We start from the raw sequence: 15,789 nt of genomic DNA, 5'->3' as shown, positions 1-15,789 counted from the left end.
TCCCAACAGCCTGGCCTTCGTCACTAAAGCAATCAAACAGAATGGACATTGTCTTTTGAATGATAAAATATTTGAGTAAACTAGGTCACCCTGGCACTTTGAGTTGCATGTACTCTTATACAAAAAGAAATCTTCACATTAATAGAGCTGCATTCAAAGTACAAGCGATGGATTTATTCTTATCGGACAAAAATGGCAATTGCTAAACTAGGACCTCTAGTTACAAGGTACCTCTCTCTATCTGTACACAACCTTCATTCTCCTACTTAACTGTAAAACACATGAACATGGCTGCTTAAGAAGCAAACAAATATTTCCAGTCATGGATTTTTAAAGTGTCTGGCACTTAATAATCAACGTGATATGAAATCTAATGGTTCTTTACGTGGAATAATCACAATAAAATGGGAACAAAGCTGGGATAATTATTTCCTCAAAGAAAAAAGACATGTATGCAGCATTCTATGTCTGATGCTCTCCAAAAAGGGCATGTTTTCCAAATCAAACTGAAATATAAAATCCACCTTTTATAAACACATCATTGCCCACTCACACCAAAAGTGAACATCGTGCAATTTTACCCAAGGAATTTTTCAAAATAATAATCTTCAGAATCAAGAGATGCTCGTCAACAGGTTCATAAACATTTATAGTTGGAAGGCCCACCGTAAACAAACGCCTCGTCGGGCTTGGCCCCTCAGTCTATTTTCACAGCCGCATAGATTTTCCGGATGAACATGTATGCGGCGTAAAATCCGATCGTTCCAGTCAGCAGCCAAAAGGACAGCACCATCAGGGTCGTGTAGCCAAAATAGAGCAACGATGGGATGAACTCGACAATATCCAACTGGGAAAAAATACAATTAGTGTTTAGAACACAGAGCGGGGCCACCAGGGAACAGGCCCTTTGGCCCACAATGTCTGTGCCGAACATGATGCCAAAGTCAACTCTTATCCGCCTGGCACAATCCACATCCCTCTACTTCCATGTGCCTGTTCAATGCCACTATCGCAACTATCACCCCTGGCAGCGCGCACCAGGCACTCGCCACCCTCTGTGTAACGTTTAAGAAACAACTGCAGATGCTGGAAAAAAAGCTGGAGAAACTCAGCAGGTGAGGCATCTATGGAGCGAAGGAATAGGCGACGTGATGTTTTGGGTTGAGACCCTTCTTCAGATGTCCTGTCCTGAAACGTCACCTACTCATTTTCTCCAGAGATGCTGCCTGTCCCGCTAAGCTACAGCACTTTATGTCCATTTTCGGTGTGAACCAGCATCTGCAGTTCCTTCCTACACATCAGTTACTATGGTTGTTCTCCCAAGTCGTTTATCCCAGTGGGACTTTGTAAAGTGGAAATTGGCCTGGATGTGTCTAATATTACAACAGTCACAGCTCGAGCTGTGCAGCACAATGGGATGTGCTCAGTTGGTGGGAGCTTCAATGTAATCACATCGAATTAGCAATAAGTTGCTATCTAGCAGCTAGACACCAAATGAGCAGCCTCTGGGAGTATCATGTGGATGTTAGGGTTCTTCTTGCTTTAGATAGACACAAAATGCAGGAGCAACTCAAGGGTTCAGGCATCAAGGGTCGAGTCCTCTCCCAGACTGAGAGTCAGGAGAAGGAAGGTAGAGTCTCATACCTCCAGTGTCCCTTTCCTCTGACTCTGTCTGAAGAAGGGTCTCGACCCAAAACACCACCACTCCTCTTCTCCAGAGATGCTGCCTGTCCCGCTGAGTGACTCCAGCATTTTGTGTCCATCTTTGGTATAAACCAACAATACAGTTCCTTCCTACACATTCTTCTTGCTTTACCTGTTTCCTACACATTCTCTGTGTAACAATAGACAATAGGTGCAGGAGTAGGCCATTCGGCCCTTCGAGCCAGCACCGCCATTCAATGTGATTATGGCTGATCATCCCCAATCAGTACCCCGTTCCTGCCTTCTCCCCATATCCCCTGATTCCGCTATCTTTAAGAGCCCTATCTAGCAGAGAATTCCACATTCACAACTCTCTGGGTGAAAATGTTTTTCCTCATTTACGTTCTAAATGGCCTACCCCTTATTCTTAAACTGTGGCCCCTGGTTCTGGACTCCCCCAACATCGGGAACATGTTTCCTGCCTCTAGCGTGTCCAAGCCCTTAACAATCTTATATGTTTCAATTAGATCCCCTCTCATCCTTCTGAACTCCAGAGTGTACAAGGACACTCTGCTGCTCCATTCTCAGCATATGACAGTCCCGCTATCCCGGGACTGCCCCTGCACACTTTGCCCCTCTCATATTTGATTTTCCCATCCTGGGAAAAAGATGACAAGAGTCTCTAGCTCTCATGATTTTATGTACTTCTATCCGGTCTCCCTGCAACCTCCTGTGTTCCAGGGAAAACCATCCAGGTCCGTCCAATATTTCCCTGTAGCTAATACTCTATAATCCAGCCATCATTCTGTCAAACATCCTCTGCATTAAATCATAACTAGTTCCAGGATGCGGATGTCAGATTTAAAACAATACAATGGGCTTGATTTGGCATAACTCATACCTTATTAACAAAATAAAATATGGCGTAAACAAGCACGTAGAATGCAGAACCCCCAGACACCATGAACGTTCTCCACCACCATCTGTAGTCCTGTAAGGTCACAAAGAAAAAAAGTTAGCCTGAAGAACCAGATTTCATTTAGTGGATGCCTTCTATCAGAGACTCGCTATTCATCTTGAGATATTCCCACTGTAACAACTCACCCAGACAAATTCATCACTGGTATATTATATTAATGCCGAATTTAGTATTAAACAAATGATTGATTTAGTGGACGATAGACACAAATGCTGGAGTAACTGAGCAGGTCAGGCAGCATCTCTGGAGAAAATGGATAGGTGTCGTTTCGGGCCAAGACCCTGCACATCACCTATTCCCTTTTCCCAGAGATGCTGCCTGACCCGCTGAGTTACTCCAGCCTTTTTGTGTCTATCTTTGGTGTAATCCAAAATCTGCAGTTCCTTCCTACACATAGATTGAGTGGAATTTGTATAGAAACCTGGCACTCACAACTGGTTGACTTTCACAGTGAAGATGGTTCATGGTTATAGATGCGGCTGCAGTAACTATGGAGATAGCTGTCTCGTTGTCTGCAACAGGGAAAATTACCGCAAGGGTTCATCTTGTAGTGTCTGAGCAACTATTCCCCCAAATCAGTGTGGATTCAGTTCTTCATGAGACTCCATAACTACTATCTTCACCACACATCTCCATGCAAAACACATCAACCATTATACACGACTTCTCTGTCCTCAAATGACATTAAGGGCCTGTCCCACTTCCATGACCTAATTCATGACCTTTATAACTCAAAAGACAATAGGTGCAGGAGTAGGCCATTCGGCCCTTCGAGCCAGCACCGCCATTCAATGTGATCATGGCTGACCATCCCCAGTCAGTACCCTGTTCCTGCCTTCTCCCCATATCCCCTGACAGCTATTTTTAAGAGCCCTATCTAGCTCTCTCTTGAAAACATCCAGAGAACCTGCCTCAACCGCCCTCTGAGGCAGAGAATTCCACAGACTCACCATTCCCTGTGATAAAAAGTGTTTCCTCGTCTCCGTTCTAAATGGCCTACTCCTTATTCTTAAACTGCGGCCCCTGGTTCTGGACATTTTTCATCAGGCTAGAAAAACGGCCCGACCTACTTGATGCCACGAGTACCTACGACTAGCATCACAACCTCCTACAACCTCGTGACGACCATGCTGCGAGTATGAGTCAAAGGGCAAACTCGGCAGAGGTTGTAAAAGTGGGACAGGCCCTTTATTTAGAGTCTGAAGAAAGGTCTCGACCGGAAATATTGCCTACTCATGTCATCCGGAGATGCTGCCTGACCCACTGAGTTACTCCAGCACTTTAATGTTACTTCTCAAAAAGACCTTTGACACATTGTTTAGGAGAAACTCTGAAACTTCGTCTCCACAATGTCAAGCAAGCTGCGATTGTATCTGTAAAGTCTAAAGTAACTCATGGATCCACCAAAATGACGGCACAAATTGAAAACTAAAGGGCCTGTCCCACTTACGTGATTTTTTCGGCGAAGTGCCGGCTCCCGTCATTAGTCGCAGGAGGCCGGCGAAAATTTCAACATGTTGAAAATCCAGTGGCGACCAGAACAAGGTACGACTCTTTGGGCGACTATTCACGACCATACAGGCGTCCTCCCGCGACATGTCGACACGTGACACCTGTATGGTCGTGAGTAGTCGCCCACCTTTTTCTGGTCGCCGCTGGATTTTCAACTTGTTGAACATTTTCGGCCACCTGCTGCGACTATGACGGGTTCCCGGCAGTCGCCGACATAAATTGCGTAAGTGGGACAGGCCGCTAAAGGATTGTACACACTCAGGTCAATACATAGACGTGATCTTACCTCTGCACAGAGCTGGAAGTAAACCATGACAATGCTGATCTGAGAGCATGATACCACCAAGATAATAAATACCAAAAATAAGAATCCAAAGAGGTAATAGAATTGGTTCTCCCAAATTGCCTGTGAAAGAAAAAAATAAAATGAATTCCTTATTATTATAAACGAGAATTAAAGCACATAGGGAATGGGAAAGTAAATGCTTTTGATTTGTAAAACTATGGTTACAAAAATAAAAACTCTGGCAACAGGGATGTTTTACTTCACTGCGTTACCTCGGTTAACTAAGGATTCCATTTACAAAGAGCAAAGAGGAGATCAGGAGGTTCACTAAATTGGAGGAGTTTGATAATCGCAATGAGAACTGTTTTCAAACCTTGGGGCATAGATAATACCCCAGGACATACGTATAAATATCACTAAATGATTGTCTTCCTACAAATCATTAAACAGGATGTTTCATTACATATCTCGGGACTGCAAGTATATATCTTTTCTTTATTTAAAGGCTTTGAAAATCTAAAGAACGGAAGGGAGGAAAAGAAAATATCACAGAAGTAACTGGTGTCTAGTGTCAACTAAAATTGAGGATTTACTTACACTAAAAATGAAGAACAATTCGATAAACATGGCACCAAACGGAAGGATACCGGCCATAAGAATTCTGCAAACATCAAACAGTGAAGTTAGACAAGGCACAAAATACCATAGTTTGATTTAGATGTTATGACAATGGGCCATGTTGGTGTGAAGGAAGAAGACCTGTTGGATCTCCTGACGAACAAAAATTGAATCAGTTCCCTGGATCTGCTGGAACCTATATTAGGATAGTGAAGGAGACAAGGCGGGAGACTGTATCCTCTATAGCCACTGGAGAGCATTAGCTAGAAGGAGCGATGGTACTGACTTGGATTGTTTTTGCTGGAATGAAGGTAGCTGCAAGGAGACCAGGAAGTATATACAATTAAGAGAGGCACAGATAAGATAGATGGTCAGAGTCTTTTTCCCCCCAAGATGGAAATGTCAAATCCTGGTTCAAGGTGAAGCGGGGAAAGTATCGGAAATCAGAGGAGCAATTTTGTTTTCACACATCGAGTGGTAGGTAGTTCCCTGGAATATGCTGTCAGGGGAAGTGATGGAGGCAGGTAACATAGCAATGTTTAGGTGGCATTTGAACAGGCACATGAACAAGCATGAAATGTTTGAAATATAGACCATGTGCAGGCAGCTGGGATTAACTTGTCATTATGTCTGATGCAGATATTGGCCTGTTCCTGTGCTGTACTATGGTTTAATAACAGGCCATTGGCATTGATGAGCAGGCTAACAACTGGAGAATGCACAGTCAATAACAATCACAAACTTAAAGCAACGTTTGTCCTTTTTCTGCAAGGCAGGCAGTTACAAGGCAGTCTAGTCTGCCATCAACCATTGTTGAAGCAGAGTTTACAATGATAAAAAAAATTGAAAATTAGATAGTTGCGCAAAGAATGAGGAGAAAAGAAAGAGGGAGCTTGAATTAGTTAGCCAATGTGGAGAAAAACATGATGTTTGTCATGAGATGAATTTATAAAATCATCTCAAAATCTGAAACAAAAACTGAAATCTGCAATAAAATGTGAACATGTTAGAAGTATTAAACAGGTAAGTCAGCATTTATGAAGCAAACATATTAACTTCATTAACTGCTGAGCATTTCCAGCTTGCTTATTAAACTGTTAGAAAGACCACGACTACCTTCACGGGACATAAATGCCAATCTTGCCATTGAAGCCTAAATCCAGAGAAAACACAAAGTAAATTCCACAAGGATTGTAACAAGCAGCCTGCATCTTAACACAAACTTCTCTCTTTAGAAAAACTAGTTATTAAAAAAATCCAGAAATCGTTATCTGACATTGAACGCCACAAAATCCTCCACATTTCAGTTCCTGTGGCATAATAATGCCAGGCTGGTATTGAACGAGCTGCCAGAGGAGGTAGTTGAGGCTGGGACTATCCCAACGTTTAAGAAACAGTTAGGTGGGTACATGGATAGGACAAGTTTGGTGGGATATGGACCAAACACAGGCAGGTGGGACTAGTGTAGCTGGGACAGCTTGGTCAGTGTGGGCAAGTTGGGCCGAAGGGCCTGTTTCCACACTGTATCATTCAATGACTCTACATTTGAAATACAATCCACAGGTCACTTTGGAAGCAGCTGTTTCTAAAGTTGGGGACGTTCATGTGTAGGAAGGGACTGTCTGAAGAAGGTTCTCGACCCAAAACCATTCCTTCTCTCCAGAGATGCTGCCTGTCCCGCTGGAAGGAACTGCAGATGCTGGTTTATCCGGATGATAGACACAAAATGCGGGAGTAACTCAGCGGGACAGGTAGCATCTCTGGGTTTCGGCAACGTTTCGGGTCACGACCCTTCTACAGACAGTCGGGGGGGGGGGGGGGGGGGGGGAAGAGACACAGAGATATGGAAGGCTAAGGTGTGAAAACGAGACATCAAAGGGGTAATTACATTCTCCTTGATCTTCGTCCCCATCTACATTCACCATTTCCCCTGAACTTCGTACCCTCTGATGTCTCCTTTTCACACCTTACCCGTCCATATCTGTGTCTCCCTCTCCCTTGACTCAGTCTGAAAAAGTGTCTCAATCCAAAACGTCACCCATTCCTTCTTTCTGGAGATGCTGCCTGACCCGCTGAGTTACTCCAGCATTTTGAGTCTATCTTCAGGGGAAGTTCATGATGCATGTTACAAACGCAAACCAAGAGATTGGGTGACTACATCTGCAAATGACAACAGGTCGAAGAACACGTTCATCTATGTTGGATCAGTAAAAGGTAGAGTGGAATATGTTCTCAAGACTTGAGACCAGTAAACGCAGCAGCGACAATAGACAATAGGTGCAGGAGTAGGCCATTCGGCCCTTCGAGACAGCACCGCCATTCAATTTGATCATGGCTGATCATCCCCAATCAGTACCCCGTTCCTGCCTTCTCCCCATATTCCCTGAATCCGCTATTTTTAAGAGCCCTATCTGGCTCTCTCTTGAAAGCATCCAGAGAACCGGCGCATTGAATGGCGGTGCTGGCACGAAGGGCCGAATGACCTACTCCTGCACCTATTGTCTATTGTCTATTGCTGCACTGCCGATCGCAAATACTGGGTCATTACTTGTACATGCTTGGTGCAAGGAAATAATCCAACCACAGTCAAATTAAAATGTCACCAAAATGTAGGTGGCATGAAATCGACAAGGCTGAAAATGGTCACCATTGCTGAGCTGAATCACTTGTAAAATGTGGTCCAAATCCTCAACTTACCCAACAAATCTGTTCATGTACCATCGCTGCTCGGGAACCTGCCGTGGTATTTGATTGGTGCGCACGGGATTGTCATAAGGTTGCTTTCGAAAACCAAAGTAATAGCCAAGGTAGACCAGGGGGAGGGAGATGCCAAACCACATGCAGAGAAGAGCCAACATTGTAGGGAAGGGAACCTGTGAAACAAGAACACCAAACAGCATCAACCGGTTACCAAAGGCTTTGCAAAACCTCAACTGAATCTAGAAAGCCAACGGCCCAGTTATGAAGAAGAGCACATTGCGAACTTGAACCTTATGAAGCTACTCTGTGACCTCCTTACTGTAGAGTTTACCAACTCTAATTGGAAGACACTGAACCAGTTTCATTGTTGGGAGATTAGGAACAGCAACAAATGATCATCAAGCAAAACAAGGCCATAAATGAGAATATAGGATGATCCACATCAAAGTGTATCTCAGGCCACATTATTATCATGCAATTCAAATATTATTATATCCATGTTTTACAAGTCAAGTCAAGTTCATTCGTCACATACGCATACGAGATGAGTAGTGAAATGAAAAGTGGCAATGCTTGCGGATCGTGCAAAAAAACTACAAAATAGAATGGAATTACATATTTGTGGGAGAAAAAAAAAGAAGAAACAGCAATTTAAAAAGACACCACACAACAGTAAATTGGTTCAGTAAGTTAGTCCCTGGTGAGATAGGAGTTTACAGCCTTAATGGCCTCTGGGAAGAAACTCCTTCTCATCCTCTCCGTTCTCACAGCATGGCAACGGAGGCGTTTGCCTGACCGTAGCAGCTGGAACAGTCCATTGCTGGGGTGGAAGGGGTCCCCCATGATCCTGTTGGCTCTGGATTTACACCTTCTGATGTATAGGTCCTGCAGGGGGGGGGGCGAGTGTAGTTCCCATAGTGCGTTCGGCCGAACGCACTACTCTCTGCAGAGCCTTCTTGTCCTGGGCGGAGCAATTCCCAAACCAGATTGTGATGTTGCCGGACAAGATGCTTTCCACAGCCGCTGAGTAGAAGCACTGGAGGATCCTCAGAGACACTCTGAATTTCCTCAATTGCCTGAGGCGGTAAATGCCCTGCCTTGCCTTACTCACGAGTGCGGCAGTGTGTGATGTCTACAGATCGACATTTTACTTAGACTGTAACATTTGGAGTCAGTGTCATGGGGGGAGGGGGGGGGGAGGGGGGGAGAAAGAAGCCAGGGTCAATGGCAAACCCGCAAGAATATATAAAGGAGATACAAAGGAGTATACTATTTCTTTGGGACTTTTCACAATGAAACAGCTGTCCATAAACCCCTCAAAGACTACGCTGGAATACAGCAGATAAATATGACGATCAAACCATATCAATACTTACAGCTCCTGATGAATGTTTCCCCCAAATAAAACAATTGAGGACAAAACAAAGTCCAAACACAATTCCAGGATAGAGAGTAGCAGTCTGTAGAGAGGGAAACACACGGGTGAGCTATGAGCAGTCAGGAAAACCTTCAGCTTAACAATGCTCAGCGTTGCAAGCAATACCATTAAACTGACTTGCTGCTTCACTCAGCTGAGATTAATCCTTTGAGTTCATTGACTTATCCCCCAAAGGTCGGTCCTGCAATCACCTTTCCCAGAAGCAGTAATACTACACTAAACACTACCTAGTGTTTAAGAAAGAACTGCAGATGCTGGAAAATTTGACGGTAGACATAAATGCTGGAGAAACCCGAAAGGGTCTCGACCAGAAACGTCACCTATTCCTTTGCTCCATAGATCCTGCCTCACCCGCTGAGTTTCTCCAGCATTTTTGTCTACACACAACGCACCTAGGGTCATTTGAAATCCAATCCTTAAGCACGTGCTTCGGAGCCAAGAAATCAAACTGAATAGAAAAGACTAAACATTTTGTTGCAGAACAAAGAGGATAAATTGCACAATTTTCCTTTTTCCGCTTCACTGACAAGAGTAGCTTTTCCAGTAAAGGGTCTGTCCCACTGTACGAGGTAATTCAAGAGTTCTCCCGAGTTTCCCCTGATTCGAACTCGGAGAAATACGGTAATAGCCGCTCGTAGGTACTCGGGGCTCTCGTGGACATTTTTCAACATATTGAAAAAACTACACGAGCTCACCGCGTTTCCCGAGTACCTGCCGTTAGCGTTACGAGCCGCTAAGAGACGTCCCGAGCTCCGACGTACCCGCTACGTACATTCTACGAGTTTTACTTATCACAAGTTTGATTTTTTTTTAAACTCGGGAGAGCTCTTGGGTAAACTCGTATAGTGGGACAGGGCCTTTAAGGTTCTGCCAAGTTCTTACACAACATGTTTCATTGAGGTTCTCCTCTCTTTACCATCAGGCCAAAGGTATAGAAGTGTGAAAACCACATGTTCATATTCGGGGACAGTTTCCCCCCCCCAACTGTTATCAGGCAACTGAACCATCCTACCAACAACTAGAGAGCTGTGCTGAACCATTATCTACCTTATTGGAGACCCTCACACTCTTTGACCGGATTTTACTGGCTTTATCATGCACTAAATGTTATTCCCTTTATCATGTATCTGTACACTGTGGACGGCTCGTCATGTATCGTCTTTCCGCTGACTGGTTAGCACAGAACAAAAGCTTTTCACTGTACCATGGTACACGTGACAATAAACTAAACTAATTCTGCATTTATAGATGACTCTATTTTTGTACAATGCACTCCAGTCTGGTGCAATGCCCCCACATCTCCAATACTTAAAAAAATGCATTAACAGTAACTTTAAAATCAAATGATAATGAATAAATTAATGGGACACTTAAGGGCCTGTTTCACTTGCGTGTATTTTTCGGCGACTTGCCGGCACCCGTCATAGTTGCAGCAGGTGGCCGAAAATGTTCAACATGTTGAAAATCCAACGGCGACCAGAAAAAAGTAGGTCTCTTTGGGCGACTACTCATGACCATACAGGCGTCACGTGTCGACATGTCGCGGGGTGACGCCTGTATGGTCGTGAGTAGTCGCCCAAAGGGGCGTACCTTTTTCAGGTTGAAAATTTCAGCCATCTGCTGCGACTACGACGGGTGCCGGCAAGTTGCCGAGAAAAATCGGGCAACTGGGACAAGGCCCTTTAGGGATTAACAGAAAATGTAGACTCACTTGTGAAATACTTTAAAGTATTTTACAGCCACTATTCATACATTAGCCATTAGTGTTCAATTAACGGCAGTTCTCCCAAAACAATTTTTTTTTTATTAAACCATTTCCGGCAAGTTAACACATGCCATTTGATTATCATAATCGAGGTGATAATTTTCTCCTCACATCTCACTTTGCTGCAAACTAGTTGCCCGAAGCCTAGTTTCTACTGCGGCACATTATCAACAAGTTTCACCAATAAAAGTCAAATTCCTGCAATATCTACTACTAATGTTGGATCTATCTTTGAAGTGGACAACAAATTAAAATTAGACAATGCTAAAAAAATATCCTTGTCATTGGAAATTTTACAGGGGCCAAAGTGTGCCGGAAACAAGGTGAAATGTTTGCAACGTTTGCTTCACGTAGACAGGTACAAATGTACGTACGCAGAAAGCACCTTTCCTCCACCGATGGCCTTTCAGAGTTCGATAGAGACGGCCAGCAAAATAACCACCAAATAACCTGGGGGGAAAGGAAGACAGATTTATCTATCGTTCAACTAAATAACTGTACAACAATCTCCTTAAAGAGATTTAAGCTGAGGGGGGGGAAAGATTTAATAGGAACCTGAGGGGTAACATTAATTTTTTTATGCAAAGGGTGGTGGGTGTAATGGAGCGGGCTGCCGGAGGAGGTAGTTGAGGCAGGTACTATCATAACATTTAAAAGACATGTGGACAGATCTATAGATAGGAGAGGTTTAGAGGGTTTAAGAAGGAACTGCAGATGCTGGAAAACCGAAGGTAGACAAAAGTGCTGGAGAAATTCAGCGGGTGCAGCAGCATCTATGGAGCGAAGGAAATAGGCAACGTTTTGGGCCGAAGCCCAAAGGAAATAGGCAACGTTTCGGGTCGAAACCCAAAGGGTTTCGGCCCGAAACGTTGCCTATTTACTTCGCTCCATAGATGCTGCTGCACCCGCTGAGTTTCTCCAGCATTTTTGTCTACCTTAGGTTTAGAGGGTTATGGGCCATGTTGGTCAGAGTGGGCAAGTTGGATCGAAGGGCATGCTTCCACGTTCCGTGAACCTGCTACATCCCGCCGCACAACAAACATGCCACACATCAACCTCACAGTTCCACCCATGCTGCTGACATTGCATGAGAACATAGGGCAGTGCACCATGGAGCAGGCCCTTCAGCTCACAATGTCCATGCCGAACATGATACCAGGTCTTATCGCCTTTGCCTGCATGTGCTCCATTCTCTGCATGTCCATGGGCTTATCCAAAAGGCTTATCAATGCTACAATCAATAGACAATAGTCAATAGGTGCAGGAGAAGGCCATTCGGCCCTTCGAGCCAGCACCACCATTCAATGTGATCAAGGCTGATCATTCACAATCAGTATCCCGTTCCTGCCTTCTCCCCATATCCCCTGACTCCGCTATCTTTAAGAGCCCTATCTAGCTCTCTCTTGAAAGTGTCCAGAGAGCCGGCTTCCATCACCCACTGAGGCAGAGAATTCCACAGACTCACAACTCTGTGTGAGGAAGTGTTTCCTCGTCTAAAAGGCTTACCCCTTATTCTTAAACTGTGGCCCCTGGTTCTGGACCCCCCCCCAACATCGGGAACATGTCTCCTGCCTCTAGCGTGTCCAAACCCTTAATAATCTTATATGTTTCAATAAGATCCCCTCTCATCCTTCTAAACTCCAGAGTGTACAAGCCCAGCCGCTCCATTCTCTCAGCATATGACAGTCCTGCCATCCTGGGAATTAACCTGGTGAACCTCCGCTGCACTCCCTCAATAGCAAGAATGTCCTTCCACAAATTAGGGTACCAAAACTGCACACAATACTGCAGGTGTGGTCTCACTAGGGCCCTGTACAACTGCAGATGTATCTGTCTGCACCACCACTATCTGCCATACCATTCTACCAGCTCCTCCACCCATCCTAACTGCTCCAAGGAAGGGACGCTCCAAACAGATACCTGGGAACTGTCTCCCTGAATCACGATGAATGCATTTTCTCATGCCCACTCTGTGTTATGTTGAACACAGACCGGACAATCCAATGGATGAATTATATGAAGCGCAAACATCGCGACCCGTTTCAGGAATAAACGGTTTTAAAGCCAGTGTCACATACAGCAACTGTATGTGAAACAACCTTAAGGGCCTTGTCCCACTTACGCGATTATTTCAGCGACTGCCGGCACCCGTCATTAGTCGCAGCAGGTGGCTGAAAGATTTCAACATGTTGAAAATCCAGAGGCGACCAGAAAAGGGTACGGATCTTTGGGCGACTACTCACGACCATATAGGCGTCACCCAGCGACATGTCGACACGTGACGCCTGTATGATCGTGAGTGCAAAGAGCTGAGTGAACACATCTGCATGACAATCTGCTGTTGTATAAAAACAACAAATGGGGAAAACACTCCTGGAGGATCTCAGCGGGTCAGGCAGCCTCTGTGGAGGGAAATGGACAGATGACGTTTTAGGTGGGACTCTCCTCCTGACTGAAAACTCTTACAAAGGGACCCATCTTGAAATGTTGTCTGTCCATTCCCTCCACAGATGCTGCCTGAGCCACTGTGTGTTCCTCCAGCACTTCGTTTTGGTTTGCTCAAGATCCCAGCATTGGCAATCGCTTGTGTCAACAAGTGAGAAAAAACGCTTCACCTTCAATGGCCACAAATGAATGAAAAGAAATGTGTCTTTCCAGTTAACGTACCCCATGAACATGAAGAGAAAGCAAGCAGTGGTCATCAGGGCCCCTCTGCTGGACGGAGACAGCATTCCCAGCATGGCAACAACTGAAAATAAACACATGGCATTTATTTCACAAAAGTCATCGTCACTATAGCACATTTAAAAAACAACTCTCGTTGGCCAAAGTGCTTTACATTGGTGGAGGTACTAACGTTACACAACAGTGGTTCATAGATTGAGTACATACATAAATACATACATGTAGCCCTCCCTCAGAGGACGTCAAGAAAGGCTTGAGAGTAAAGATGAGTTTTAAGTCTCGACTTAAAGGAGTCGATGGAGTGGGCAGTTCTGATGGGAAGGGGGATGCTGTTCCACAGTCTAGGAGCTGCAACCGCAAAGGCGCGGTCGCCCCTGAGCTTATGCCTAGACCGCGGGATGTTCAGTAACCCCAAGTCGGCCAATCTGAGGGACCTGGAGCTGGTGTGGTGGGTAAGCAGACTTTTGATGTATGTGGGGGCAAGCCCGTTGAGGGCTTTGTAGAGCTTCACAAATCTCAGAAACAAGGAACTGCAGATGGTGGGTTACAAAAAAGTCACACTGTGCTGGAGTAACACAGTAGTTTAAAGTGAGGAGTCTATGGAGAAGTTCATAAGACATAGGAATGGAATTATGCCGTTCGGCCCATCAAGTCTGCTCCACCATTTGATCATGGCTGATCTATTTCTCCCTCTCAACCCCATTCTCCTGCCGTCTCCCCGTAGCCTTTGTCACCTCACTAATCAAGAACCCATCAATCTACTTTAAATACACAGATTCACCACCCTCTAGCTAAAGAGATTCCTCCTCATCTCCATTATAAAGTATTTCCTTTCACTCAGAGGCTTTGCCCTCGGGTCCTAAACCTTCCCTCCACTGGGAACATCCCACATCCACGTTGAAGGTGAGGACAAGTTCTGCTAGGCAGAGAGAGGAGAGTGTTGGTACAGAAGAACTGAGTGGATCTCTGATTAAAGGAAGAGATCGGAGGGCCCTGAGACCTTCCTGGTGAGGGATGAAGGTGTAAAGAGACCGGATGTCCATAGTAGAGATGAGGCAACCGGGGCTGAGGAACGGAAAGTTGTCAAAGCCCAAACATCAGCTAACCATGTTCTTTAGAGTTGCTGCCTGCCCCCTGAGTTACTCCAACATCTTGTGCCTTTAAAAAAAAAAAATCACAGTTGTTTGCACCTCGAAGGATTTGAAATACTCACTGATTACGATTAGTATCATGCAGAACAACTGGATACCAGAGCCAAGGAGGGAGCTGAGAATCATAGGGTAGTGTGGTGGCCTGAAGACATCTCCATGGACCAGCTTCCAACCTGATTCCTCCATTGTGTCTTCCTGAGAACATGATATTTAAAGTCTCTTATTAATAATGGCACTCCGCACATTCACTTAACCCGAAGCAACATTTGAATAGAAAGACACAGCGTGGAAACAGGCCCCTTGGTCCACGCTGACCACCATTCACCCGTACACACTAGTTCTATGCTATCCCACTTTTACACTCGCTCCCAGCACACTAGGGGCGCATCTACAGTAGTCAGTTAACCTATAAACCCGAACGACTTTGGGATGTGGGAGGAAACTGGAGCACCCAAACTAAACCCACGTGGTCACAGTGAGAACGTGTAAACTCCATTCACACGGCAACTGGTGTCAGGATTGAACTTGGATCTCTGACACTGAGAGAGACAAGAGACATTTATTTTTCACATGTACCAATTAGTACAGTGAAATGTGTGGTCACCATATAGCCATATAAATAAAATAAAGAGCACAGAACACGATAGTCTTTAACACAGACATCCCCACACAGCGGAATCAAAGTTTCCCACTGTGAGGGAAGGCACCAAAGTTCAGTCCTCCTCAGTTGTCCTCTGAGGCACCAGCTCTACCTGCTACACTACTGTACCATCCCAAATACAGCATGAAATCAAGTTGGTTCCCTGGTATGCCTTCTCCTAAATAAAAAGTAGCCGGCTCAGCATTGCGGACGGCTTGATTCTATTCGTGTAGAAACCTTTGTTTGACTGGTCAGCACACACACACACACACAAAAGATTTTCACTGTACCTCGGTACATGTGACAATACCAAACTGTAATTAACTAAACTAAGCACATGACGGAACCCAAAAATAGTGGACAGAAATGGA

The 15,789-nt window shown here is 44.8% G+C and overlaps 1 protein-coding gene across 1 annotated transcript in view; it reads right to left on the bottom strand.

Annotated features, from left to right (window-relative positions):
* Positions 1 to 631: 631 nt before the first annotated feature.
* Positions 632 to 15,789, bottom strand: part of tm9sf4 (transmembrane 9 superfamily protein member 4) — a 47,955-nt gene continuing 32,797 nt past the window's right edge. Inside the window, exons 10-18 of the mRNA XM_055652664.1 lie at positions 14,841 to 14,973; positions 13,610 to 13,691; positions 11,317 to 11,392; positions 9,116 to 9,199; positions 7,737 to 7,912; positions 5,019 to 5,082; positions 4,422 to 4,541; positions 2,546 to 2,635; positions 632 to 847 (exon numbers count right to left, since the gene is read on the bottom strand). Coding sequence (XP_055508639.1) covers positions 698 to 847; positions 2,546 to 2,635; positions 4,422 to 4,541; positions 5,019 to 5,082; positions 7,737 to 7,912; positions 9,116 to 9,199; positions 11,317 to 11,392; positions 13,610 to 13,691; positions 14,841 to 14,973 — 975 coding nt within the window. The 3' untranslated portion in view covers positions 632 to 697. The remainder of the gene's footprint in view (positions 848 to 2,545; positions 2,636 to 4,421; positions 4,542 to 5,018; positions 5,083 to 7,736; positions 7,913 to 9,115; positions 9,200 to 11,316; positions 11,393 to 13,609; positions 13,692 to 14,840; positions 14,974 to 15,789) is intronic.

Source organism: Leucoraja erinacea, chromosome 21 (assembly GCF_028641065.1).
Source record: "Leucoraja erinacea ecotype New England chromosome 21, Leri_hhj_1, whole genome shotgun sequence".
NCBI classification, from domain to species: domain Eukaryota; kingdom Metazoa; phylum Chordata; class Chondrichthyes; order Rajiformes; family Rajidae; genus Leucoraja; species Leucoraja erinaceus.
This window is presented reverse-complemented; position numbering and strand designations above follow the sequence as displayed.